This window comes from Callospermophilus lateralis, chromosome 1 (genome assembly GCF_048772815.1).
Source record: "Callospermophilus lateralis isolate mCalLat2 chromosome 1, mCalLat2.hap1, whole genome shotgun sequence".
NCBI classification, from domain to species: Eukaryota; Metazoa; Chordata; class Mammalia; order Rodentia; family Sciuridae; genus Callospermophilus; species Callospermophilus lateralis.
In genome coordinates this window covers 224,066,948-224,091,055 of record NC_135305.1, presented here as the reverse complement: position 1 = coordinate 224,091,055, position 24,108 = coordinate 224,066,948, and the positions used below count along the sequence as shown (strand labels likewise).

At 63.5% G+C, this 24,108-nt stretch overlaps 2 protein-coding genes and 1 long non-coding RNA gene across 12 annotated transcripts; 1 reads left to right on the top strand and 2 right to left on the bottom strand.

Annotated features, from left to right (window-relative positions):
- Nucleotides 1-489: 489 nt before the first annotated feature.
- Reep6 (receptor accessory protein 6) lies at nt 490-4,708 on the top strand. Of its 2 annotated transcripts, XM_077109826.1 has the most exons (6): nt 490-690; nt 3,303-3,396; nt 3,474-3,612; nt 3,844-4,012; nt 4,160-4,240; nt 4,574-4,708. In XM_077109826.1, the coding sequence occupies exons 1-6, from the start codon at nt 576-578 to the stop codon at nt 4,609-4,611; spliced, it is 636 nt and encodes a 211-aa protein (XP_076965941.1). In that variant the 5' UTR covers nt 490-575; the 3' UTR covers nt 4,612-4,708. The 2 variants fall into 2 exon arrangements, with proteins under 2 accessions (XP_076965941.1, XP_076965942.1); XM_077109827.1 differs by lacking the exon at nt 4,160-4,240.
- Nucleotides 4,709-10,478: 5,770 nt separating this feature from the next.
- Nucleotides 10,479-17,012, bottom strand: Adamtsl5 (ADAMTS like 5). Of its 9 annotated transcripts, XM_077109816.1 has the most exons (13): nt 16,724-17,012; nt 15,880-15,982; nt 15,460-15,532; nt 15,257-15,348; nt 14,963-15,023; nt 14,764-14,872; nt 13,366-13,493; nt 13,038-13,149; nt 12,659-12,745; nt 12,412-12,575; nt 12,140-12,320; nt 11,996-12,067; nt 11,166-11,555 (listed from the first exon to the last, which is right to left on the bottom strand). In XM_077109816.1, the coding sequence occupies exons 2-13, from the start codon at nt 15,933-15,935 to the stop codon at nt 11,254-11,256; spliced, it is 1,437 nt and encodes a 478-aa protein (XP_076965931.1). In that variant the 5' UTR covers nt 15,936-15,982; nt 16,724-17,012; the 3' UTR covers nt 11,166-11,253. The 9 variants fall into 9 exon arrangements, with proteins under 9 accessions (XP_076965912.1, XP_076965920.1, XP_076965931.1 ...); XM_077109797.1 differs by lacking the exons at nt 12,140-12,320; nt 16,724-17,012 and having other exon boundaries at nt 10,479-11,365; nt 11,450-11,555; nt 15,460-15,656; nt 15,880-15,969; XM_077109794.1 differs by lacking the exon at nt 16,724-17,012 and having other exon boundaries at nt 11,166-11,365; nt 11,450-11,555; nt 11,996-12,320; nt 15,460-15,656; nt 15,880-15,969.
- A 4,227-nt stretch (nt 17,013-21,239) lies between these two features.
- On the bottom strand, nt 21,240-22,922 carry LOC143641876 (uncharacterized). The gene is made up of 2 exons (XR_013155542.1): nt 22,565-22,922; nt 21,240-22,103 (listed from the first exon to the last, which is right to left on the bottom strand). It is a non-coding gene; the product is annotated as an uncharacterized LOC143641876 (long non-coding RNA).
- Between the last annotated feature and the right edge of the window lie 1,186 nt (nt 22,923-24,108).

The following is a 24,108-nucleotide window of genomic DNA, read 5'->3' as shown; positions in this document are numbered from 1 at the left end:
CCAACCAGAAGTGTTTCTCTGGGTAAGTCCCGCCTCCCCTCTTAACCCCGCCCTATCCCGAGCTTACCCCGCCTCCCCTCTACTCAGCCCCGCCCCTGTCTGGCCTCGTCAATCATCTCTGGCCTGTCTCTGGCCCTAACACCCGCGCTGCCCTAATCAGCACGCTCCTCTCCTCTCTTAGCTCCACCCTCCTCAGCGATGCAGCCAATAATCCCCGGCCCTGACGCCACACCTTCCAACCAGTTACGTCCCACTCCTGCTCGGCCAATCAGCGCCCTCAGTCTCCGCGCCCCGCCCCCCTCGCGGCCGCCTCCTTTCCACTCCGTCCGCCTCCGGCCAGAGGGCAATGCGGCGGGGGAGAGGGGGCAGGCCCCTCCTCCTTTGTCCGCCCTGCCCTCCCATTGGCCGGAGCGGGGGAACAGGGGCGGAGCCCGGAACAGGGGAGGAAACCAGCAGCCTGGGGGCGGAGCCGGGCAGCCCTAGCGGGGGCAAGGCTGCTCGCGCTCGGCGGGGCCGGTGCGAGGGGCAGCAGGCAAGCTCAAGCTCGAGCTGCCAGCCCCGGGCCCGCCGGTGCCATGGACGGCCTGCGCCAGCGCTTCGAGCGCTTTCTGGAACAGAAGAACTTTGTCACCGAAGCGCTCGGAGCGCTCGAAGCCAAGACCGGTGTCGAGAAGCGGTATCTGGCCGCGGGTGAGCCGTCGGGGCGCTTGCCCCATTGCACTGACGGGCACACTGAAGCGCTGGGCACCGAGACCTGACGCTTCTCCGACTGGCCCCGGCTGCGGGGTCCGGTCCAGGAGAGGCGCGCGTCCCGCTGCTCAGCATAGAGACCCAGATCCTGGGGAGGGAGAGGATCTAGGATATGGATCTGGAGGGTCTGCCTGCAGCCCCTGCCCTGTGCCCGCCCGGCGACCTGAGTGAGGACAACTCTGGGCTCCTGCAGTGCTCCCCTGTAGCCGTGGTCCCGACAGTTCTCTGCCCCTTCCGTCGGGGCCTTGGGCACTTGCCAGGTTGAGTCCAGTTCTTCCAGTTGCCTAACTAGGTGTGGGGGCAGTCTTGATGCCAACGACTTGTGTGTCTGCCCCAACTCCTTCCTGAGTGGACCCGAACCTGGCAGTGGGTACAGACATTTTCCCGTTTGTCCGAGGGGAAGCCCAGGTCCTCCTCCTGGAGCCCTCTTCCTGGACCCTCGTTCCTGACTTACTCTAGTGTCCTCATTATGTGTTGAGTTGGGTTGTGGAGAGCTGTGTGGTTCCCTGGGCAGGAAGAAGCTGTGCCCACGACTGTAGCTCCATTCCATTTCCATTGCCCTTTTTCAAACCTGTGCAGTAGGTCTATGGTCAGTGCTCAAGTGCCCTTCTCCCCCTTTTGTAGTACTCAGAGGTCCACTGCCTTTTCCAGGAGACCCTCCCCCTGGACCACAAGGACACTTGTCTGGATGTTGAGGCCTCCGCAGGGAGGGCTGTGCCACATTTTTTGGTCACCTTTTGTGGGCAGATTCTGGGAGACCACCCTCCTCCCATTTTCCCACCAGCTGGGGGATTCCCATGCAGGCAGCTCAAGGAGGGTCTGAAATCCTTGTCCAGACCCTGGATGCCTGCCAGTCCCCAGCCCCACACCCCAGCAATTCAGCCAGGTGGCACGTGTGTGCTGTGCCTGCCCAGTGCAGGTCCCGGCCTCTGCCCTGGCTCTCCACAGGCCTTGTCCCAGTGGGTGGGGAATGTAGGTCAGAGAGCACTTGAGGGGAGGGGGCTGGGTACCTTCAGGGAGAAAAGTGAGGCCCAGGGAGGCAGGGACTGGGGGAGGCTGCCTCTGTCTGGAGCATGGCCCCCCTCCCTGCCCCAACCCCATCTGTTTCTGATCTCTGGGTCCCCCCCCCCCCCACAGCCCTGATGTCCAAGGTCATCCTTTCATTGCTGAGACTGCAGGTTTAAAGGGATTTAGGAGCAAGAGCCCCTCCTTCCCACTAGCAAACCCAAGCAAGGAGTCATAGCCCCCTTGAACCTCACCTAGATATAGGGAACATGGAGCCTCACAGACCCCAGATGGCCAAATTCCATGCCCCCAGGTGACAGATAAGACAACTCAGAGGAGGCAGTGACCTAGAGGTCACATGGCCTTTTGGGGCCACGTGGGTCCCTGTCTGACTGCTCTGACTTCTGGACCTGGAGGACAGAGGCTAATGCAGGTGGAGGAAAGGGTGGGGTGAACTGGCGCTCTGCCCTTTGGTCCAGAAGTGGCCTCTATCTCTTTCTGCGGATAACAACCTCAGGGAAGGAGGGAGGAAGCTGTCCAGGAGCTCCAAGGTTCCTTGTGTGCCCTTGGGAAGCTGCTCCCCTGGCCTCAGAGCCGAATGAGATAAGGCAGAGGAGGCCCTGAGGCTGGCACAGTGGGCGCTTGGCAGATGCCACAGACATTATTCTTTTCAGAATCAAGCTCAGGATTGTGGCTGAGCTCCTGTCCTCCTCCCTCATTTGTCTTTGAACCTCCATTGCTGGGAGTATGTTTTAGTGGCCAGAAGGTGTAGGAAGTAAGGGTCCCCTGACCCACAGCCACCTAGGTGGGAGCCACCACCCGCATTTGCAGGTGGGGAGTGAGACTCCACAGGAAAGGCTTGCCGCAGGTGGCAGGGAAAGGATCAGGCTCCTCCAGCTCTGGGAAGACCTGGGTTCTCAGAGGGGCCGGCACTGCCCCATGCACACATATTTAGCCTTGTCTGGGGACATTTGTGGTTGTCCCACTGGAAGCTCCTGGCCTGGAGTGAGTGGAGGCCAGAGGTGCTGCTCAGCACTGTGCAGGGCCCAGGACAACCACTCCAGTGAATGGACTGTGCCCACATCAGCAGGGTGGAGCCTTTACAAAGTTCCTATCCACTCAGCTCTCCCAGCTCCCCAGGGATCAAGTCCTGGTGACAGAGGGTCTTGCTTTCACATTTTTCTGCATCAGTCAGATTCAAGCACTGCCTTCCTATTCCCAGCACCTCCCACAGGATCTGGAATGAAATTCTTACAATTGCAGATGGTCACTTATTCACTCAACCAATGCTCTCTGGGCAACTGCTTTGTGCTCACTCCGCAACTGAGCCCTGGTTCAGAGCCAAGGTCCCTGCCTGCCCTTGGGGTGCTCACAGCCTATGAGGAAGAAGGACATGCCCACCATCTGCACGCCTACACCTCAGGGCTAGTGGCCCTGGGGCTGCATGAGCGCCCCACTGGCGGCTCGGGCATCCTGGAGGCATCGCTGGGGCTCTGGCAGGAGGTGCTGGCCTCCGGGTGCTACTGGATGGTCCCTGTCTCCTGTAGGAGTCGTCATTCTGCTAAGCTTGTACCTTCTGTTCGGCTACGGGGCATCTCTACTGTGCAACCTGATCGGATTTGTATACCCCGCATATGCTTCGTGAGTGCCCTGGCTGCCCCATGGGAGGGGAGCCTGGGGGGTGCACGTGGCCCCTGAGCCTCCTGCGCCTCCCGCAGAGTCAAAGCCATCGAGAGCCCAAGCAGAGACGACGATACCGTGTGGCTCACCTACTGGGTGGTGTACGCTGTGTTCGGGCTGATGGAGTTTTTCAGCGACCTACTCCTGTTTTGGTTCCCTTTCTACTACGCGGGCAAGGTGGGGGGCCGACTCCTCCTGGGGACCCCAGGACAAGCAGGTCACCCACCCTGGGGAAGAGGGGGCAGCCAAGAGTCCAGGGTGTGTGGGGTCCGGGGCCGGCCTCCAGACTGGACAGGGACATGGACTGTCCCAGGGGCTGACTGAGGGTGGAGGCCCAGTTCCTGCCCAGGTGGGTGTCTGGCAGGGACACTGAGGTGCAGGCCCCAGTGTGACGGCTGTGCCCTGCAGTGCGCCTTCCTGTTGTTCTGCATGACGCCGGGGCCCTGGAACGGGGCTCTAGTCCTGTATCATCGCGTGGTGCGTCCAGTGTTCCTAAAACACCACGCGGCCGTGGACAGCGCCGTGAGCCAACTCAGCGGCCGAGTCCTGGACGCGGCAGCCGGAATAGCCAGGGACGGTAGGTGCTGGGGCCGGGTCTCCGCCGGCCTGCCGGCCTGCTGCCTCCCATCCTGCCTCCCCTGGGCCTTGGCCACTCTCTGGGGTCCCCACCACGCCTCTGGGGCTCCCCTCACACACCTCTCTCTTGCATGCTCTCGGGAACCAGTGCTTCAGGCCCTGGCCCGCGGCCGGGCGCACGTCACCCCAGTGCCGGCAGCGGAGCCTCCAGTGGCCCTGGAAGCCCCCCGTAGGTACCCGGGACGGGCGGGGCCGGTGCATGCCGGTGGCACTCATGTACATTGGACGCACGTGTGCCTGCGTGTGAGTGTGCGCACCGTGTGTGCCAGCGTGCTGTGAGCAGGTGCTGTGCGTAGGACATGTGTCTTCACTTGTCCCTGTGCCCACACAGGAGTCAGCGGGCACAGGGTGGATGTGTGTGCCCGACTGCCCGGGTGACCACCTGGCCCCTGAAGGAGCTGACTCCATCACCAACGTCCTAAGTCCTGCTCCCAGCAGCTGGGCAGAGCCCTAGGGGTGATGGACGGAATCACCCAACTGCCCCTCCCTGCCCTCTCCACAGCCAAGGCCAGCCAGAGCCCGCAGCTGAAGGACAAGTGAAGCCGCCCTCCAGCTCTGGCACGGATCAGTCCAGCAGGAAGGGGCGCACACCAGGCACCCAGCTCCCCACAGCAGGCACCCAGCACCCCACAGCAGGCACCCAGCACCCCATACCAGGCACCCAGCACCTCACAGCAGGCACCTACCACCCGACAGCAGGCACCCAGCACCCCACGTCAGGCATCCACCACTCCACATCAGGCACCCAGCACCCCACATCAGGCACCCAGCACCCCACAGCAGGCACCCAGCACTCCACAGCAGGCACCCAGCACCCCACATCAGGCATCCACCACTCCACATCAGGTACCCAGCACCCCACAGCAGGCACCCTGCACCCCACAGCAGGCACCCTGCACCCCACAGCAGGCACCCAGCACCCCACAGCAGGCACCTACCACTCCACATCAGGCACCCAGCACCCCACAGCAGGCACCTACTACTCCACATCAGGCACCCAGCACCCCACAGCAGGCACCTACTACTCCACATCAGGCACCCAGCACCTCACAGCAGGCACCTACTACTCCACATCAGGCACCCAGCACCCCACAGCAGGCACCTACTACTCCACATCAGGCACCCAGCACCCCATATCAGGCACCCAGCACCCCACAGCAGGCACCTACTACTCCACATCAGGCACCCAGCACCCCACAGCAGGCACCCAGCACCCCATAGCAGGCACTTACCACCCCATAGCAGGCACCCAGCACCCCACAGCAGGCACCTACCACTCCACATCAGGCACCCAGCACCCCATATCAGGCACCCAGCACCCCACAGCAGGCACCTACCACCCCACAGCAGGCAACCTGCACCCCACAGCAGGCAACCTGCACCCCACAGCAGGCACCCAGCACCCCACATCAGGCACCTACCACCCCACAGCAGGCACCCACCACCCCACAGCAGGCACCCACCACCACCCCACAGCAGGCACCCACCACCCCACGGAGCCCTCCACAGATTCCCAGGCAGAGCCTCGCGCCGGGCACTCAAGTCCCATCAGGCCCACCGGGAGCCCCCTCTCTGCGGCCTCCACAGAGTCTCACTCGCTGACCACCCCCAGCTCCATGTCCCAGGGCCAGGCAGTCTCTGGCTCTACCAGTGGCTCCCAGGTGGCCAGAAAGACACAGATTCAGCCCCAGCCGCGCACTGGCTTCTCCAACTCGGCCCCGGTGCCCTCCCCGCAGGCCCTGGGGTCCTCAGGGACCGGGCGGGGCCCCAGCACCACCTCCAACCAGGACCCGTCCCTTGGCCAGTCTCCTAGTAGCACCACCGCCCCCTCGCAGCCCCCCAGCAAGCTGCCCAGTGGGCCCCGGAACACCCCCTCCAAGGGCAGCTTCCGGCAGCAGAAGGAGGCCGCCACCAGCACCTCGGGACCCAGGTCGCCCGTCCCCTCCCACTCCGAGTCCTCGCTGGAGTGCTCCTCGGAGTCCACCACAGAGATCACCTATAGCTGGCCACACTGCCGACACCAGCTGCCCTGCCGCCGGCCCTGCTGGCTCCTGAAACACCTGGCCTACTAGGCACCAGCTGGACGTGCCCAATAAAGTTCCGGCCCCAGCTCTCGAGTGTCTGCTGCGCCGGGTGCCGGGCGCGAGTGCCCGCTGTGCAGAGCAGCAGCTTCACAGGGCACAGGTGGCAGGACAGCCAGCGCCCCACCAGGCAGGTGCAAGCCCGGACCCCTCCTGCGTCCCCGTGTCTCGGGCCTGTGGTCAGCTGCATCCTCGTGCCCACTCTTCATTTAAAAACAAGATTCCTCCAGAGCAAAGAAGAGGCGGGCATACCCCTGGCCTGGCCGCGGTCCCCCAAGACGTGGGAAGGGGACGCCAGGAGACTCCCACACAGTGAGGACCAGAGGGCAGGGGAGGAGAGCAGATACTGAGTGCACACCTGGGACTTTCCTGCCCAGGTGGCCCGAGTGCTGGGCATAACCACCTGGGCTGTGGGCTGGTCCAGATGCCAAGGAGCTGTGAACTCCAGCCACGGCCCACTGCAGTTGTGCAGGGCCAGCAGGGAGCCCAGGGCCTGGCACTCAAGGGCAGTGTGAGGACTTCAGTGGGCCCTGGCCAGGGCTGTCTTGTTGGTGTCTGAGTTCTGGGGATGGAACCCAGGGCACTTGACCACTCTGAACTCGCACCCCAGCCTCCAGGCCCCTGGGTCGCTGGGGGGACAGGCAGGATCACAGGCCCAGGCCCAGGCAGCGGCAGGCAGGGGTCAGACGTGTTGCAGAAAGCTGAGCGCAGAACAGTGAGGGTGACACTGGTGCCCTGGCGGACGCCCACCTCCCCCGGGGACCCTCTTGGCCACAGGGTGGTGGCCAGCTTGGTGCTCGCCCACAGGTGGAAGCAGGGCTGTAGGCCCACCCGACCTTACCGTGCTCCAGGCTCTGACCACAGTGCACGGTGGGCCATGTGTCCTGGGGACCCTGCTGTCTGTCCAGCACAGCAGTGGACTCCTGCAGTCCTTACCATGTGACCGGCTAGGGCTCTGGCGGCCCCATACAACCAGACAGTTTTCCAGAGAACAGGGCGACTTTGAGCCGCCAACCAAAAGCCGCATGTCCTCTGTCTGCGCATTCCGTGGGGGCTCGGTGGGGACGGTGGCCGGGCATTAATTCATCTCAACACACTTGAGCACCTTCTGAACTCGGCCCTGTCCCAGGAGCCAAGGGGCCAGCAAAGACCCAAAGAAATGTTCCTGCGCCTGCGAATTTGGCCAGGGGACCAAGGTGACAAGCGCGTCATGGGGAGAAGACAGCAGGCAAGGGTGGGGCAGCGGCTGTGTGAGGCGGTTAGGTGGGTGCTCAGCCAGAAAGGCCCATGGCAGCCCCGGAGTGGACGGGAGACCTACGGACACTGCAGAGCGTCCCAGGCCCTGCAGCAGGACAGCCTGGCATGCGGCCAGCAGCCAGGAGCCCTGTGGCTGGAGGGGTGCCCTGGAGTGGACTCTAGGCTTCTCAGGGGAGGTAGGGTTCACCAGGATGGAGGGTCCAGGGCAGTCGTGAGTTGACCCTCGTCCACGTGGGCACTGGGGACAGGACCACAGGTGAACTCCTCTGTGGCTGGGGGGGGTTCCAGATGAGGTGTGGCACCACTTGGCAGGACAGGGGCTGAGCCCCTTGGCACCCCGCAGCCCATGCCTCCAAAGGGCCCTAGCTCTGCCCCTCAGAGGATGGCCAGGTGTGTCCACCTGGGCAGGCACAGGTGGTGAGGAGGTGGCCTTCCCTCTAGGTGGAAGTGGTGAGCTTCACTAATTCAACATGGGGTGCCACCGGCCACCCCCGTGGGACCAGCCCCCAGGTCTCACCTCTCCCTCCATCCCTGCAGACCACGTTCCCCCGGAGCCCAAAGCCGTCCCTGTCCTCCTCTGTGGTTCCCCAGCAGCACCCCTGGCACTTGACACAGTGAGGAGACGGCCAGCTGCCCTGGGCTTTCCATGTCCCTGCTATAGTTCAGCCATGTGCATTCATCCTGGGCCACTTTGAGGGTCACCTGAGTCACGCCTCACTTTTGGCCACTGTGACCACAGGTACCAGGAATGTTCTAGAAATGTCCTTTAGTGGACTGAGGGCTTGTTTCCTTTGGGCGCATACCTGTCAGGGGCTGTTGCGTTTGAGTCTTCTTTGGCCACGATGACTACAAGGGGCATTTACCCCCTCCTCATCCTGAAGGCCAGCTTTGGAGGTCCAGCTGTGCTCAGGGCGTCCCTCCCGAGGCTCCAAGCAGGATCCTTAGCTCTGGGGCTCCAGGCGTCCCTGGCTTGCAGCCACGTGGCTCCAGCGTCCATCTCCATCTTCATGAACTGTCCATGTCTGGGTCTACTTACGTATTGTCAGTGTAAAGACTGACCCAGGTGCTCTCCACCAAGCCCAGCCTCCCCTTTTTAATTAATTGGTGTCCTTAGTTGTGTCCTTGTCTTGTTTCAAGTTTGTAGCTGCAAGTGGACACAACACCTTGATTTCATTTATCTTATGTGGTGCTGAGGACCAAACCCAGGGCCTCGCATGTGCTGGGCAAGTGCTCTGCCCCAGCCCAGCCCCGCCCCAGCCCAGCCAGGGTCTCACTGAGTTGCTGGGGCTGGCCTTGAACTGCCATCCTCCTGCCTCAGCGTTCAGAGTAGCTGGAAGCCTAGGTGAATGGCTGGATCCCAGGTGTGGCCACCACGCTCTGCCACCAGATTCTTTTTTACAGCAAAGATACCAACCTTCCCTCCCTCCCTGCAGCAAGTGGGTGTCCTGGGGCCCCACCTCCGACCTTTAGCCCATGGTTGGGTCTGTGACTGGGCCGGCCACCGGGCTGGGAGGGCACTGCAGTGCTCCGGGGCAGGAGGCCAGGGTTTGGGGAGTGACCAGCCCCCTGCAGGCTACAGGTTGTGCTGTCTGTAGAGAACAGCAGCAGCAACAGAAGTGCCCAGGGCCCTTCTGCTGGACCCGGCTATCAGCAAAACTGCTGTCCTTGGTCTCGGCTGCTTCAGGGCGCAGGCTGCACACAGGGTGCACGTTACAACTGCAGCTGTTCACCTCCAGGTGGGCAGTGACTCCCGGTCCTGGGCTGCCATGAGCCGGGCTTCTGGGCAGGTTCCCTTCTGTGTGATGTCTGTGGTCCCCGGTGGGCTCTGCGCTCTCTCCCCAGGGGGAGTCGGGCTGGCCCGGTGACGGCAGGCGGGCTCCTGGCCCGGCCCTTGTGGTTCAGTCCTTGACCCTGTAAACCAGCCACAGCGCACGGTTTTGCTGGGTTTCTGAGGGAGCTACTCTGCTCCTTTTCCATTTCCTTTGGGATTAAAATGTCTTCATTTTGTTTATCTAATGGTTTGTTTTAAAGCTTACAGCGAATTGAGAGAGGTGTCGGGGAAAAGGGTATTGGGGACACCCCTGGAAGCCTCCGCAGGGAAGTGCAGCTGCAGCCCAGTGGCTACCTGGCCCTGGTGGCAGCTCCTCCCCCTCATTCAGCCCCGGGGGGCCCCTGCTGCAGCGCGGGGTCCCTGCAGACCTGGACACGCACTGCTCTCCCACTGGGCCACAGGCCCCGCCCCGTCCCGCAGATCTCTGCCCCTCCCGGACCCCCAATGAAGCCAGACCGAGGACCGAGGACCGCCTGGGTCTGGGCCAGCGGAGACACGCTGGGAGGCACCAGGCAGATGGGTGTAGCAGGGCACCGCGGGGAGTGGGCCTCATCCTGCAGCCAGGCCCGCATGCTCCTCCCAAACCCCTGTACTCTCCGGGCAGTGCGGACCCTGGGCTGCCCACCATCACTGAAGGCCACTGGCAGTGAAGCCACTGCTCCCAGGCCTGGGCCTGTCCAGGGACTGTTGGGTCCCCGGAATACAGTAGGTGATCAATAAATAATGCAGGAATGCATGAACAAACGGAGGGACTGGGGAAGGGCTCCTGGAAATGCGGCTCCCATGGCCAGGTCCAGGAGGGGTTTACAGGGTATCCACAGAGGGGCAGGGGAGAGCAGACCATTCCTCACCCCAGGCCCCCAGTGTCCCCAAAGGACACTGCAGGCTTCCATCAGGGTGAGAAAGTGGGACTGTCTTTCAGGCACACCCCAAGAGGAGGGCCTGCTGAGTGACCATGTGACCCCACAGACACCTGTCAATACACGCCTGGGCATGGCCCCTGATTGGAGAAGATACGAGAACACAGGGGCAGGGGCTCTGACCTGTCCCCCCCCAGAGAGAGCTCAGGCCTCCACAGGCTCAGGGCCAGTCACAGCCCCTTTGTCCCCTGCCTCCCTCCTTTCCTCCTTGTCCCCAAAGGCTGGGGCACCGGACAGGGAGGAGGGTGTGGCCCTGTCGGCACACGCTGAGATTCTTCCAAGGCGTCCCTGAGTTTCTGTGGCAGAATATGTGCACCGGAGAGTCTTGTTTTTTTATTTTAATGTTTATAAAAATTAATAAATAAGAATAAGAAAGCGGTTGAGTGGGGCACAGTAAGGCACACCTGTAATCCCCATGACTGCAGAGGCTGAGGCAGAAAGATGGCAAGCTCAAGGCCAGCAGCCTGTGTCAAAATAAAACTTTTTTAAAAAGGTGGACACTGGTCTGTTGACTGGAGGAAACCCAGGCAAAAAGGGAGATCAGTAGATTATGGTGCCTGGTCAGGCACGTCTTCTAAGGGGCATGCAGGCTTGCGATTGTGTCTCTGAATCTAGAAGCACGGGTATGTGAATGGCTGAGAGAGATGTGAGCACAGGTGTTAGGGAGTTAAACAGGGAGGGGCTTCCTGGCACTCAGGAAGGCAGGGAAATGGATCCGTTACAATGTCATGTTACGCCTGTTATCCTCTGTGTCATGTTTGTTCCTGACTGTCTCTAAGCAAGTGTGAAGCAAGGAAGATGAAAACAAACACAAAATTCCTGAGAGTAAAATAGCTATGAGCTTCCTGGAAGACAAGGTGAGAGGGGGAAATGAGTCTTCTCAGTCTCATTTTGTCCTCCCTAGTGCCTGCCTGCTTATGACTGGATCTGACTTCACACAAAGGTTGTCTATTTGTGACAGGGAGTCATACCGCTGCAAGTGGTAGGTATTTCTGAGCTCCCTTGAAGCCAAGGTAAGAGGGGATATAGGCTGAGTTTGAGCTTCCTCCTGGGGTCCTTCTTGCTATGTGTGGTGTAGATCTCCTCCAAGGGCTCAGACAGGACAGCGCCGGGCAGCCAGACGGATGCGGCTGTCCTCAGCAGGGCTCCAGGGCCGGGCGTAGCCAGCATGGGGCAGCAGCAGCCTGTCCTGTGTGCCATCAGGGCTGACAAGACGCCGGATAGCCATCAGGTACTCCTGCTGGGGGGCCAGTGGTGGGCAGGGGCAGCGGGCAGGTGCCCACACATACTCTCGAGTCCGCAGTGGCCAGCGGTTCTTGTAAATGAGCTGTATGTGCACCTCATAGCGGGTCTCCTGGGCCTGGCGGTGGCGGCCCACAACACGGGCCTGGAACACTGTGTGCAGGGTGGGCTGAGTCAGCTACCCATCCCCCACACCCATCCACATGCCATTGCTGGAAGAGGGGGCTGAGGGTCTAGTGGGGCCTCAGAGAGCCCTGGACACTGGGGTCAGCTGCGGCCTGGGGTCCATGAAGAGTTAGTGATCACACCAAGGAGTCAAATTAGGGTCAGAAGGGGCTGGGGCGGGGCGGGGCGGGGCTGGGGCTCGGAGGCAGAGCGCTCGCCTAGCATGTGTGAGCCACTGGGTCAAATCCTCAGCACCACATAAAAATAAAATAAAGGTATGTGTCCACCGACCACTAAAAAATAATCTAAAAAAATTAGGGTCAGAACAAGCCATCAAGGGTAGGCCGGTCAGGGTCAGAGGTCGCAGGGAGGAATGGGTCAGGTCAGGTTAATTGGGGGCCCGGTGAGCTGTGGGGTAGGGTTCTCACCAAAGTCGCTGCCGCAATAGTGGAGCAGCCGGTGGGCACGACCACGGGTGTCAGGGCAGGGTGGGCAGGGGTCTGTGGGGGGCGGGGCTGTGAGGGGCACAGGCCACACCCCTGGCCGGCCCCACCCTGCCCGCCCCACCTCACCTGGGGCCAGGGTGGGCATCAGAGGTGGGGGAGCAATGGGGGCCCGAGCCTCCACCTCCCGCGGCTGTGGCTGCCGCACTGGCCAGCCCCGGGCCTGTGTCTGCACCTGGAAGGGCCCGTAGCGCTCTCGAGGGAGCCAGAACTCAAACTGGATGCCGGGGTTGGGCTCCTGCAGGAGGATCTGGAGTGGGGCACGCGGGGCGGGGGGCTGCCCTTAGGCCGTAGCCCAGGCTCCTCCTGAGAGCCAGCCCCCCGCTCCGCCCTGCGCGCACCTGCAAGAGCAAGTCTTGGGAGGTGGGCCCCGCGGCGTGCAGTGTCTCCTGCGGCGCTGCGGCGCGGGCGTAGACCACGCGGGTGCCCGCAGCCTCGTAGGTCCCGGGCGGACTGACCTCCCAGTTCCCGTTGAGCACGTAGCGCCCATCGACCCCCATCAGCGCTGCAAGGAAAGAGTCGGCCAGGCGCCCGGGGTCCGGCCCCACCGTCTCGGCGACCCCGTCCCCTCCCCGGGCCCTGCGGTACCCAGGTGGTTGCGACTCCGGTGCGCCACGCGGATGTGTCTGGCGCCCTCGGGGATCAGGGTCACGTTCCAGTACCCGGCGAAGGCACCTGGGCGGGAGGGTAGGGGTGCGGGGTGGGTGCGGTGCGCGGCGACTCGAAGGTTGAGGGAGCGCTGCGCGAGCGCGGCCAGCCCGCCGCACCCGGAGGGCGCAGCGAGCAGTGGGGCGGGGGCGGGGTTAGAGCCCCCAGTGCTCCCGGAGGGTGGGACAGTCTGCCTCCGGCCAATCAGGATGACGGGCCAGAGGGGCTGGGCCACAGACGGCCCAATAGGAGCGGGACCGCACGACGCCTTAAAGGGCCCGCGCCCGCAGGGCACCGGGAGGACGGGGAGGGCGGTCACCAGCGTCACGGAACACGCGCTGCACGAAGAGGCAAGAGTCGTTGGCGCCGCCACAGCGGCCGCAGCGGTCCTCGAGGGCTCCGGAGCCCAGCACCCCATCACAGCCGGCGCTCTGCGGGGTGCGGAGGGGAGCCGTCACCGGGAAGGGGCGGGGCCGAGCGGGAAGGCTGGGAGGAGCCTGGGGTGGAGCCTGGTGAGGGACGGGCCTGAGGCAGCCCGGACAGGGCCCGGGGCGGGGCCTTGGGGCAAAAGGGCGGAGCCTGGGACCCGATCTAGGAGGCGGGGGTGGGGCTGGAGAGGAGGTGGGCGGGGCCAGGCGAATCCTTACCAGGCAGCGGCCAGCCACGCAGAGGCCTTGCGCACCTGGGCTGCAGGGGGTGCCGTCCAGGACACGGCCAAAGCTGTGATAGAAGGCGTGTCCCTCCGCCAGGCAGTTGAGATCGCACTGGTTGGGTGCTGGGGGCAGAAGTGAGTGGAACAGTGACCTCCATCGGACTTCCAGTCCCCCTGACCCGAGCTCCATCCGGCAATCATATGGGCAGATGAGGACCAGAGATTCAGCCAAAGCCACATAGGAAGCTGCAGCAGAGCCTGGACTGGACCAAAGGCCACCTGGGGCTCCCCCAGGATGCACTGATTCATTCATGAGTGGCCTCAACATCAGGGGTCCATTTGTACTGTCCATCAGTACCTTCCTTCCTTCCACAAGCACTCACTGAGCACCAACTGCTTTCCAGACACTTGTGGGTTCTGAGATACAGCACCCACCGGGCAGAACTCAGTCAGCACTGGGGCCCTGCATCCAGCAGGTGACCAATTAAGTGTCTGTCCAGTACTAAGCCATGTGTAGCCTGGGTGTGTCCCTGCACTCCTGGCCTCAGTTTCCCCATCTGCCTAACAGCATGGTGAAATGGGCTGTCCCATCACACCCGCAAACACACACCGCTGCTGGGAGCAGGGGCGCACACCTGTCATCCCAGCGGCTCAGAAGGCTGGGGCAGGAGGATTGTGAGTTCAAAGCAGCCTCAGCAATTTAGTGAGGCGCTAAGCAGCTCAGCGAGACCCTGTCTCTAAACGAAATATATATATATATAAAAGGGCTGGGGATGTGGCTTGGTGGTTAAGTACCCCTGGGTCCAATCCATGGTACCAACAGACACACAGTCCTGATCCCTGCCCAGGCTCCCTCTCCCTCTCACCCGTCTGAGCCTGGCTGGCAGACCCTGCCTGCAACAGATTTCGACCTGGACGGGGTAGGGCACTGAGTGCCTGGGAACATGGCAGGGTCCTCCAGCTCTTGGTGGGGGGCGGGAGCAGGGAAAAGAGAAAGAAAATCAGCCCATGATGGCTGCACCTTCTCCCTCCTAGGGCTTCCTGTGTCCTGCCACTGTGGAGGCTGAAGCTGCCTGTCTCCCTCGAGTCTGGAGGCGTGCTGCCCCGGGCACAGTTATATAACCCACTATTTTCAGCTCGATGCAGCAACATTTCCTGTGACTGCGATGAGTGTGAGTACGGCCAGCCTCTGCAAATCTGGCACTTGACCCTGTGCAGAACTGATCTGCTCTCTGGTGCTGCTTCACACTTCACTTTGCCAACTCCTACGTAGTCCTCAAAGCCCCAACACTAATGCCCCTTCTCTGTGCAACCCTTCAAGTTCCTCTCTGGCTGTCAGCAATGAGTCGTTCACTCTGGACCACCCCTAACCACAGGAGGCCAGGCTACTCACCGCCATGGAAAGGGATCCATTGATAGGTTTTCTGGGTGCCCAGGACAGGGTGGCCATTGTAGAGGGCACACTGTAGGTCTCGGAATGGCACAGCCCCTGGGGGACAGTCCTGGGAGCAAAGATGGGGGTCAGCCCCCAGGGAGCCCAGTAGCAGGGCTGTCTGAGAAGCAAGAGGGCTTCTGGGCAGTTCTGAACTCACCGGCAACTGGCAAACGCGGTACTCATGGCCGCTCTCCCAGCACGGTTCCTCCCCGGGAAGCCTGCGGACGCGGCCTGCGTGTGGTCAGAGCCCCAGAGACCCACCCCGGCCAGGCCGGTGCACCCTTCGCCCCCAGCAACCCCACCCGCATTCCAGCGGGATCAGCAGGATTAAAGGGCACAGCATGCGTGGGCAGGTCCTGGGCGCGGCCAGGGGCTGGGCGCAGGGGCTGGGCCAGCGGGCAGGAGAGGCGGGCCAGGGACCCCGGCACTGCCAGCCAGTGGTTCCGCTCACCGGATGCAGCGCCTGCTGCGCACTGAGACGCCCCGCCCACAGGAGCTGGAGCAGCGGCTCCAGGACCCCCAGGGCGTCCACTCCCCCGGACCCTACTTGGGGAGAGAGAGAAGCTGGTCAGCCTGGAGGAGAATTGGTGAACCCACGCCGCTGGCCATGTCCCCATTCCTGTCTGGCCCTGGACTCTACTGCCCGCGCCTTACCTGAGCGCTGCTCCCTAAAACACAGTGCAGGAGGGTCCACAGCAAGAGCAGAAGGCTCTGGAAGGGTCGGGGTCTCGGGGGGCAGAGGATGCCTATGCAGCGGGTGCCAGCTAGACCGACGCTGAACCCCATCTCTGCCTTGGCTGGCTGTGTGATCTCATACAATAATTAAACCTCTCTGAGCCCCCTTTTTGTCTCTGAAAAAAATGAGGTGATAATAGGGTTTTGAGGGATTGGTTGGATAAAGTAGGGTCCAGAGGTGGGAACTCAAAACTTTATCTGCTATTGTTATTGAATGTGCGTTATAAGGCACACAGTAGGTGCCTAATGTTTGGTGAGTGAAGGAGTCATTCCAAGGATAGTGCACAATGGCTCCTGGGCTGGGGCACCCCCCACTCTCCACCTCATCATTGCTTCTACCTTCCTGTGTGGCCAGGGGCCCGCCACTCCGCTGCCCCAGGCCTCAGCTTCCCCATCTGTGCCGTGGGGACCACCTGGATTCAGTCCATGATTCTGTGAGACCCTGCAGAGGGTGCGGGGTGGGGCTGGTCAGGAGCCCGGTCCAGGCTCAGGGTCCCCGCGGCTCCCAGCTCCTAGACCTCCTGCTGGCTGGGGCAGGGACAGGGAGTGGTGACCTGGCCCAGGGCCATCTGTCTGCTGGGGACGGAGCCTCTTGCTGCCCACTCCCCTGGAGATCATGGCCTGCACGGAAGAGGGAGGCCAGACAGGTGAGCCTCAGCTCCCAGATGGGAAGGTCACCTCTGTGCCCTCAGTCCCCAGTCCCCTGGTGCTGACACTGGGCCTCGGGACCCTGAGGTGACTGCAGAGGTGAGAACCTGGGCCTGAGCGTCCTCTGGGCTGGCCGAGTAGCAGCCGACTCTTGCCCTCTCTGGCTCAGGCTGCCTGGACCGTAGAGCTAAGCTGGGGTCAGGGGCTGGACCTCCTGACAACACCCCACTGGCCTCGAGCCGGGGTGGGGTCTAGGTGATGGAAAATGGGGGCCACAGAGACAGCCTTCCCCTCTCCCATTCCCAAGGCTCCTCTCGGGCTGTTTTGGCTGCTCACTGCTGGCATAGTGATCTGGGGCAAGATCACTGTGGGCCTCAGTTTCCCTGAGAATGAGGGACCACAGAGCTCATGCATACCCCTGGATTACTGCCCTCACAACCCGGTCCCCCTAGTCCTACGGGGCCAGGGAAGGGGAGGAGTAGACCTCCTTGCTGGGTTGGGCCCGGATAGTGGGAGGATAGGAAGAGGGACTTACCGGCTGCATAGAGCCCAAGCGGCGTGTCCAGGTTTCCCGGGCGGCCCCAGGGCGAGCGGAAGCGGCGGGGCCCGAGGTGCGGGTGGGGGGAGCTCCGGCGGCCCCTCCCACCGGGGCCTCCCGGGGCGCGCCCAGGCCGGGGTCGGGAGGGGTGGCGGCTCCGTGCGCCCCCGCGCGGCCAGCGCGCGCCTGGACGCGGATCTGCGGCAGGGGACTGACTGCCCGAGCGAGCCCCGGTCCCGCAGAGCCGCGGCCTGGTGTCCTGGCGCCAGGGTGGGGTGACCTTGGAAAGCCCAGACTGACCGCTCCCACCCCCCACCCGGGACTGCTATTCTGGGCTCCGCGATCAGGGCCCGAGAATGTGCCGAACCGCGGTCGTCTAGCCCTGGGTCCGGAGGCCGGGCGCTGCCCCCTCCCTGCCGCCGCCGGGATTGCGCCCCGCGGGGTCTTCTCCCCTTCCCGGCCCCCGGGGCCGCCTGCGCAGTGCTGGGGACCCTCCACGCCGGGCTCCCGCGGTCCCGGGGCGCCCCAGCCAGGGCCCCTGTCGCGGGGAAGCGCGGCCGGCCCGGCCCGGGGGGCGGAGAGACCCTCCCAGCGCGCATTCCCGGGCGCTGCTGTCACCGCGCGCCCCACCCGCCTCCCGCCCGCCCAGCCCGTCCCCTGCTGCCAGCCGCGGCTTCCGAGCCAGACCCGGGTCCCAGAGGTCCCTCGGGCCCCGGCGCTGGCCGCACCCTCTCCGACCTCAGTTTCCCCATCGCGGCCATGGGGCCCACCGGGGTCTGCGCCCAGAACGTGCAGCCGGACCTCAGCTTTGGGCGCCGACGGGCGGTGCCTGGGACGCTGCGGGGTCTGTGCACCGCCCCCGGCCCCGCAGGGACAGCGCGGACCCGCCGGGCTCTGCGGCCAGCCCCACAGCTCCCGGCCACACCCGCGGCCCGAGGGGCTGTCCTGACCCCTGGGCTCAACCGGGCTCAGCCTGAGTCAGGCCCCCATCCTGCAGCCTCCACAGACTAGGGGCTGGCGAGGCAGGGGCCACGGGAGCGGCGCTGGTCCTGCGGTCTACCCTCCATCCTCAGAACAGTCACACTGCCATGTATCAAGCACCACCTGTGTGCAGCGGGCTCGAACACCTGGCCCATCACAGGCCCATGGGGGCAGCAGCGCTGGGAAGGCATGACCCCAACTTCTGATCCCACCCTTGGAGGAAGGAGCCCAGACTCCAGCAGGCGGGGGAGGGGTCAGGAAGGCTCTTGCTGGGGAGGCCTAGCCACAGAGAGGTCAGAGGAAAGGACTCAGAGGCCCTGGGCCAAGGGAATGAGGACAGGGTCTGCCCAGTGGCCTGGGGCTACAGGAGGCTGCCCTGATTTGGGCGGCCAGGGCATGGGCAGGTGGTGCCAGCCCTGCTTGGGAGTTGCAGGCAGGTCCACCAGAGGCCAGGTCGAGTAGGGAGCTCGGCCTGAGGGACAGGGAGCCCCAGGGTGAGCCTTGTGGTGGGGCTCTGCAGTGGGGTCCCGTGTCCCGGTGCTCAGGGGCCTGGGTGACAGAGGCTGGGGTGGGGGAGGAGAATGGCCACAGCTCAGGTCCCTGAGGCCACAGCACGGGGCTTCGGAGGGGCAGGTGCCAGGCCAATGAGAGGAGGGCAGAGGATGGACCAGACCAGCACCAGAGCAGCCCATCGGTGACCTTGAGGGACATGGGACATTAGGTCCAGAGAGGAGGGGAGAGAAAGCAGGACAGGGAGAGTGGGAGCCCCAGGGAGCACTCTGCGCACAGGCCTGGGGTGGGGGCTCGGGAGTAAGTGAGGCCCTGGGCAGTCAGTGGGCAGCCGGACCCCCCAGAGGCTCCCTGATCATGGAGGCCAGTCCACCGTGCTCTAGCCACTGCACACAGCAGGCACTGCAGCTGCCTGGGGAGGCCTGGGCTGTGGGGTCGGCCGGGCTGCCCCTCTGGCCCAGGGTCCTCTGCCCCTGGCTCCTGGCTGTCCCGGCAGCAGATTCCCCAGGAGGCTCAGAGCTGGGCTTCGTACCAGGCGCAGGAGCAGAGGCAGCTTCTGGGCTCAGCAGTGGCGTATCCCAGCAGGGTCCTCGCAGCCTGCCTTGCCCCGCCCCCGCCTGGACCCCAGCTCAGGACGCCTGGTGAGCCCAGCTGGGACCCCCTCCTTGAGGCAGGGTCAGGACAGGACGGGGATCAGGCTGCTGGGCTCAAGTCCCAACCATGTGGCTCAGCTGGGCTCCGCTGCCTCTGTGGTCTCGCGGCCTTGGGGCTTAAGAACCTCAGGCCTCTAGTTAAATGCACGACTTTGTGCACTTGAAATGTGTCAGGAGTGTGGATTTTATAGTGGACGTTCTGACCCTTGTTGTGGCCCGGCGGTTAGCGCTCGTCTCCCTGGTGAGGCCCTGGTTCCATCCCAACACTGCTAAACAGATCAGCAACAGCAGAGGGACACAGGCAACTTTGGGAGGTGACAGGCGCGTGCAGGACCTTGGTGGTGCCGGTGGCCCCTGGGGTCCTGCTCCAGGGCACTGTCCCTCAGTGTACCAGAACAACGTGCTGTTAAAAGCAACTTCCGTTTTCCCAAAGAAAGGCCCTTGAGATCTTGTGGTCTCTCCGTGGCCTCCCTGTGCCCCTACCACACTCCATGGTCTCCCATGACCTGGGGCCTGACCACCGGGTCCCGGGGCACTTTGACCTCCTGAGTAGCCTGGGGGGGCCCAACTCTGTACAGAACCCAGGTCCCCCTGGGCGCAGAGGTGCCTGTTGTCCCTGACTTAGGAGGCTGAGGCAGTTCCAGCCAGGCCAGAAAGCCTGGGGGTGTGCTCAGCGGCAGAGCTCCCTGGGTTCAAAACAAAAAGATAAAATAGCCGTAGAACCCCCGGTTTCTTTCTCCTCGGTGTGGTGTCCCTGGCGGGGATGTGCCCAGGCGAGGAACCGAGGCCCACCAAGGCCAGGGAGGGCCGAGGTCTGGGCCCTGCCTCCTGCTCCTGGGCCTCCTGGGCCCACTCAGAGTCGGCTCCCTGAGACCCGAGTCCCAGCCGAGTGTCCGGAATTCGTCGAGCAGGTCTGCCCCTACCCCTGTGTCCGCAGCTGTCCCATCTGTCCCCTTCACATGTGAAGCCTTCCCGGGACCCCATTTCAGGAGGGGTCTTCCAGTGGGCGGGACCCCCACGCGGGACCCTCACCCATAGGTATCACATGGCCCTGCTCAGCCAGTCAGAGACTCCGAACGCCCGGCCACTGGTTGGCTGAAGACTGTGACCGGGACCCCTGTGGGCCAGTGAGCGCCTGCTCTGGACTGGCCCAGCGTGGAGGGAGACCTGCCCCTCGGAGATGCCGGGGAAGGGCAGGAGGTGGCATGGGCTGGCATTGAGGCTCAAGTCTAGACTGACCCTCACCTGAGGCCGTCCCCTGTTGGCTCTGCCCACTGTAGCCACTTTAGTTTCTGCTACTTGTAATTGAAAGGTCCCGGTCTAACGGGACCAGCATCCCCCGGCTCCTCTGCCCCTGGGACAGTTCCTGCTTCTCAGGCCTCAGATGAGGCGCTGACACGGGCAGCCCCCTTGGCCGAGGGCCTGCTAGCCTTGCACTGTGTCTGAAGGTGGACGCCTCGCTCTACATCCAGGCCACCCTGCCTGGCAGGGCGGGTCAGCGCACAGGTGGGGCCTCCCGCAGCCGGGGCTCTGCAGGGCATCCGGGCCTCCGCCTCCCCACCTGAACCAAGAGCGCCTCTCAAGGTGCCTTTCCCGTGGGTCTTGAGCCGGTCGGGCAGGAGCCCTGGGGAGGAGGTGTGGCCGGCTCTGGTGGGTGGCTCCCCCCAGCACGCAGCAGTTCTGCTGGATTCCCACCCAGAGGTTGGCACCCACGCGCACAGCGGTGCCATCTCGCAGCCCAAGGTGCACCCCAGGTGAAGGGACACACCTGGCCCACAGCCACCCAGAGCGGCCAGGGCAGGAGTGAGGGGACACAGAGCAGCGTGGACCGACCTGAGGACCTGGTGCTCAGTGAAAACCAGACACACAAGGCCACAGCGTGTGACCCAGCGACAGGGGCGTCCAGAGACGGGCGTGGGCCTGGGGTGCAGGGGGGCAGGGGGACTGCGAGTGGGTCGGGTTGCTCTGGGGTGTGGAGCGCTCTGACGGTGCCATGGCTGCACAGCACGTGGGGGTCTTATGTGAGGCTATGGGGTTCCTCTGGGGACGGGGTACAGGCTTCCCCTGAGGAGGGGACCCCGACAGGACCCAGGGATGAGAGAGCGGGTGTGGGAGATGGTCTCCCCTGGTGGTGCCCAGCCCTGGGCCAGGCCCCCAGGAGGCCGGTGTGGGGCCAGCATGGAGGCCGGAAAGCTGAGGGGCCCTACAGTTTGGGATGCTGGGGACAGTGGGAAGGCTTTACCAGGTTCCTAAAAACCAGCGAGTCGTTCAGGGCACGCCAGGAGCAGGTGGCGGAGCCCCACGGCACCCTGGGTCCTGGGACTTTGAGTACTGCTTGTTTGGGTTTTTTGGAACCATCTCCCAGTTCCTCCTTTTAAATAGAAGGTTTATTGGGGAATGATTTTAGATTCCCAGGGAGTTTGCAAAGATACTCCAGTGTCCCTGTGCACCCTCGGTGGGCAGGACGATGAGGCCTCCACCCCAAAGGCACGTCCTGGTCCCCGGAACCTGAGGCCACGGCACCTTCCCCGGGGGGTGGGGACAAGGGGCTCTGAGGTGGGATCGGGGAGGTGACCCTGAGCAGGGGTCACCCAGGGTCACCACAGGGTCCTCCTGAGAGGAGGCAGGAGGGTCAGGGTCAGAGGGCTGGACGACGCTGCGCTGCTGGCCCTGGAGCTGGAGGAGGGGACGGGCCTCTCCCTGCCACCCCTGGGCCTGGGACTTCTTCCCGGGCTGTTTCTGTAGTAAGCAGATCTGGTGTGGCCCAGATCATCGGGTTGTGACCTTTGTCGTGACAACCACGGGAAATGAGCCTGATCTGACCCAACCGAGGTGCTGGGGCTCTGCAGGGCTGACTGGCCGCAGCCGTGACCACCATCAGCGTGACCACCATCAGTGTCGTCTAAACCGGCACTTTATGTGGGTTTCACCAGTCTTTTTTTTTTTTTTTTTTCTCCAATGAATGTCCTTTCTCTGTCCCAGGGTCCCTTATGACACTGGGCTCTTTTAGTAGAAAGACCCACCCGGATGGAAAACGGATTATTCCTGTGGGAATTTGGCCAGTTCCAGTGCCCACACAGCACCCTGAAGACAGCCAGAGTCGATCAATGTTCCTGAACGGAGGTGGATGCTGCGTCCGGTGGGAGCAAGGCCGCAGGGAGGGTGTCCCTCTGCAGGAGCCGGGCCTGGCAGGGCCAAGGTCAGACCGAGGACCTGCTGCTGGAGCTCCCAATCTGGTGGACAGAAACCAAAGCAGCAGAGAAATAGGGCGCCCTTCAGGTTACAGTGGAGCCCAGACGTCTATCAGGGCAAGAGAATGATGGGTGGCCACTTGGGCAAAGGTGGCCCCTGTCTGCTGGGTCCTGAAACGGGACAAGACATGTGGGGGTGGAGGAGCACGTGCAAAGGCTCTGCAGGAGAATGAGGTTGGCGTGAGTGTGAGGACCGACAGGGAGGTGGGTGGGAGGACATGAGGGCCACTCTGTCCCCCCAAGCAGGCCCTGCAGCATAGCCCTCCTGCACGAGCTTCTCAGCAATGGAGCGGCGCACAGGACAGTTCCCATCGTGTGGGGAAGCCCAGCCCAGTGTGGGCAGCAGCCGGTGGACCTGTCTGCCTCTGTCTCCGGCGGTCAGTTCTCCAGGGTCCCCGGTGTGTCTGGGCCTCAGGGACCAACAGTGGTGACCAGGTCCTCACCTGCTCTCCGGCTGATTCTCTGCACCCTTGCTTCAGGCTCTGCCATGGAGACTGAGACGGGGAGGGTCACCACAGCTGGCTTCAGGCTTCCTTCAGTCAAAGTGAAGCTGCTTGGGCACCACCACTGCCGAGGCCACCCCTGGACAGTGTGGGGGTGAAGGGAGGAGGGCAGCCGGGCCCAGGAGAGGAAGGAGGCTCCCGGAGGACTGGAAGATCTAGAGCAAGGGTGAGGAAGAGCAGAGGGGGGTCCTGGGGGTCCAGAAGCCGCAGCAGGTCCAGGCGCCCGCTCCAGGCCCTCACGGGCCTCGTCCCTGCAACACGGGGCTGGGCTGGGTTCCGGAGCCTGGGGCAGGTGGGGCCCCTCCTGCCTCCTCTGCTGCTGGGGCTGCTGGTCCCGGGGGACCTTCCTGGCGGGGCTGAGGGCTCACGAGTCCGGGCATGTGGGACTCCAGGACACAAAAGGGGACCGGATCTGGGCTGAGTCACGTCCCTGGGCGCTACGTCCCCAGATGCTCCCACCCTGGCAGTTTCCAGCAGGAGGGGGCTGGGAGGCTGGCCGTGGTGGACCGACCCCGTGCCAGCCCCGTGATCGGGGCCAGAGGCCTCTGGGAGTCCGGCTCCCTGCCTGCTCAGGGCCCCTCCACCTGCCGCAGGTATTTTGAGAAAAGCTTCCGGGAGCTTCTCCTGAGAAATCTGCTGAGTCTGAAGAGTCATCTCAGGGCAGCGGGAGCGGAGACTGGGGGGGACCTGGGTGTGCATCCTGGATGGGTGCACAGGGTGGGCGCCAGGCAGGGCTCCACCCACCCTCTTGGCAGCGGGACCCCGGGGTGGGGATGTAGGCTCAGGCAGCCCGAGGCCACTTGGCCCCTAACAGCAGCCCACACTCTGGGCCTGCTCGCTCCTCTGTACAGTGAGGGTGCAGGAAGCCCCCCAGCTGGGCGCTGAGGGACACAAGATATCTCTTTTTCATTTTTTTATTGTGGCAAAAAATACATAACACAAAATGTACCGACCTCACCTTCTTTAGTGCAAGTTTCAGAGGCATGCAGCCCAATCCCAGGGCTGAGCAGCCGTCCCCACCACCATCTCCAGAACTTTCCGTCTTCCCACCCTAAAGCTCCGTCTGAACACGGGCTCCTGTCCCCTCCCAGCCCTGCTCCCACCGTGCTGCTTCCTGTCTCTGTGGATCTGAGTCCAGGCCTCCTGTGGGTGGACCCTGCAGTCTGAGTCCTGCCGTGGCTGGCACAGATCCCTGAGCAGTGTGTCCTCAGGGCCATCCACAGGATAGTGTGTGTCAGGCCTGGCTCCTGTGGGTGGATGAGTGCTTGGTTATAGGGACAGGCCACCTGGGCTGTCCGTTCTCCCCGGTGGACACTGGGCTGCCCGCACCCTGGTGGGTGGGGGCTCCACTCTTCATTGTGCGGCTCAGCTCACTTCACTCTCCAGGGTGGGTTTCAAGAAAGGAGTCTGAATGAGCCAGTTTCCCTCTGGTCCTGACACCTGCCCCGTCCTCTCCAGCCGGGCAGGGGCATGTCCCCCACTTC

Bases quoted from the DNA above. Each gene is read 5' to 3' on its own strand.
- Reep6 (XM_077109826.1), top strand. From the start codon at position 576: ATGGACGGCCTGCGCCAGCGCTTCGAGCGCTTTCTGGAACAGAAGAAC. The intron at 3,397-3,473 runs GTGAGTGCCCTG...CGCCTCCCGCAG, and splicing joins GTATACCCCGCATATGCTTC to AGTCAAAGCCATCGAGAGCC. The intron at 4,013-4,159 runs GTAGGTGCTGGG...CTCGGGAACCAG, and splicing joins AGCCGGAATAGCCAGGGACG to TGCTTCAGGCCCTGGCCCGC.
- Adamtsl5 (XM_077109774.1), bottom strand. From the start codon at position 15,591: ATGGGGTTCAGCGTCGGTCTAGCTGGCACCCGCTGCATAGGCATCCTC. The intron at 14,873-14,962 runs GTGAGTTCAGAA...CTTTGCTCCCAG, and splicing joins ACCGCGTTTGCCAGTTGCCG to GACTGTCCCCCAGGGGCTGT. The intron at 13,150-13,365 runs GTAAGGATTCGC...CGCACCCCGCAG, and splicing joins GCGTGGCTGGCCGCTGCCTG to AGCGCCGGCTGTGATGGGGT.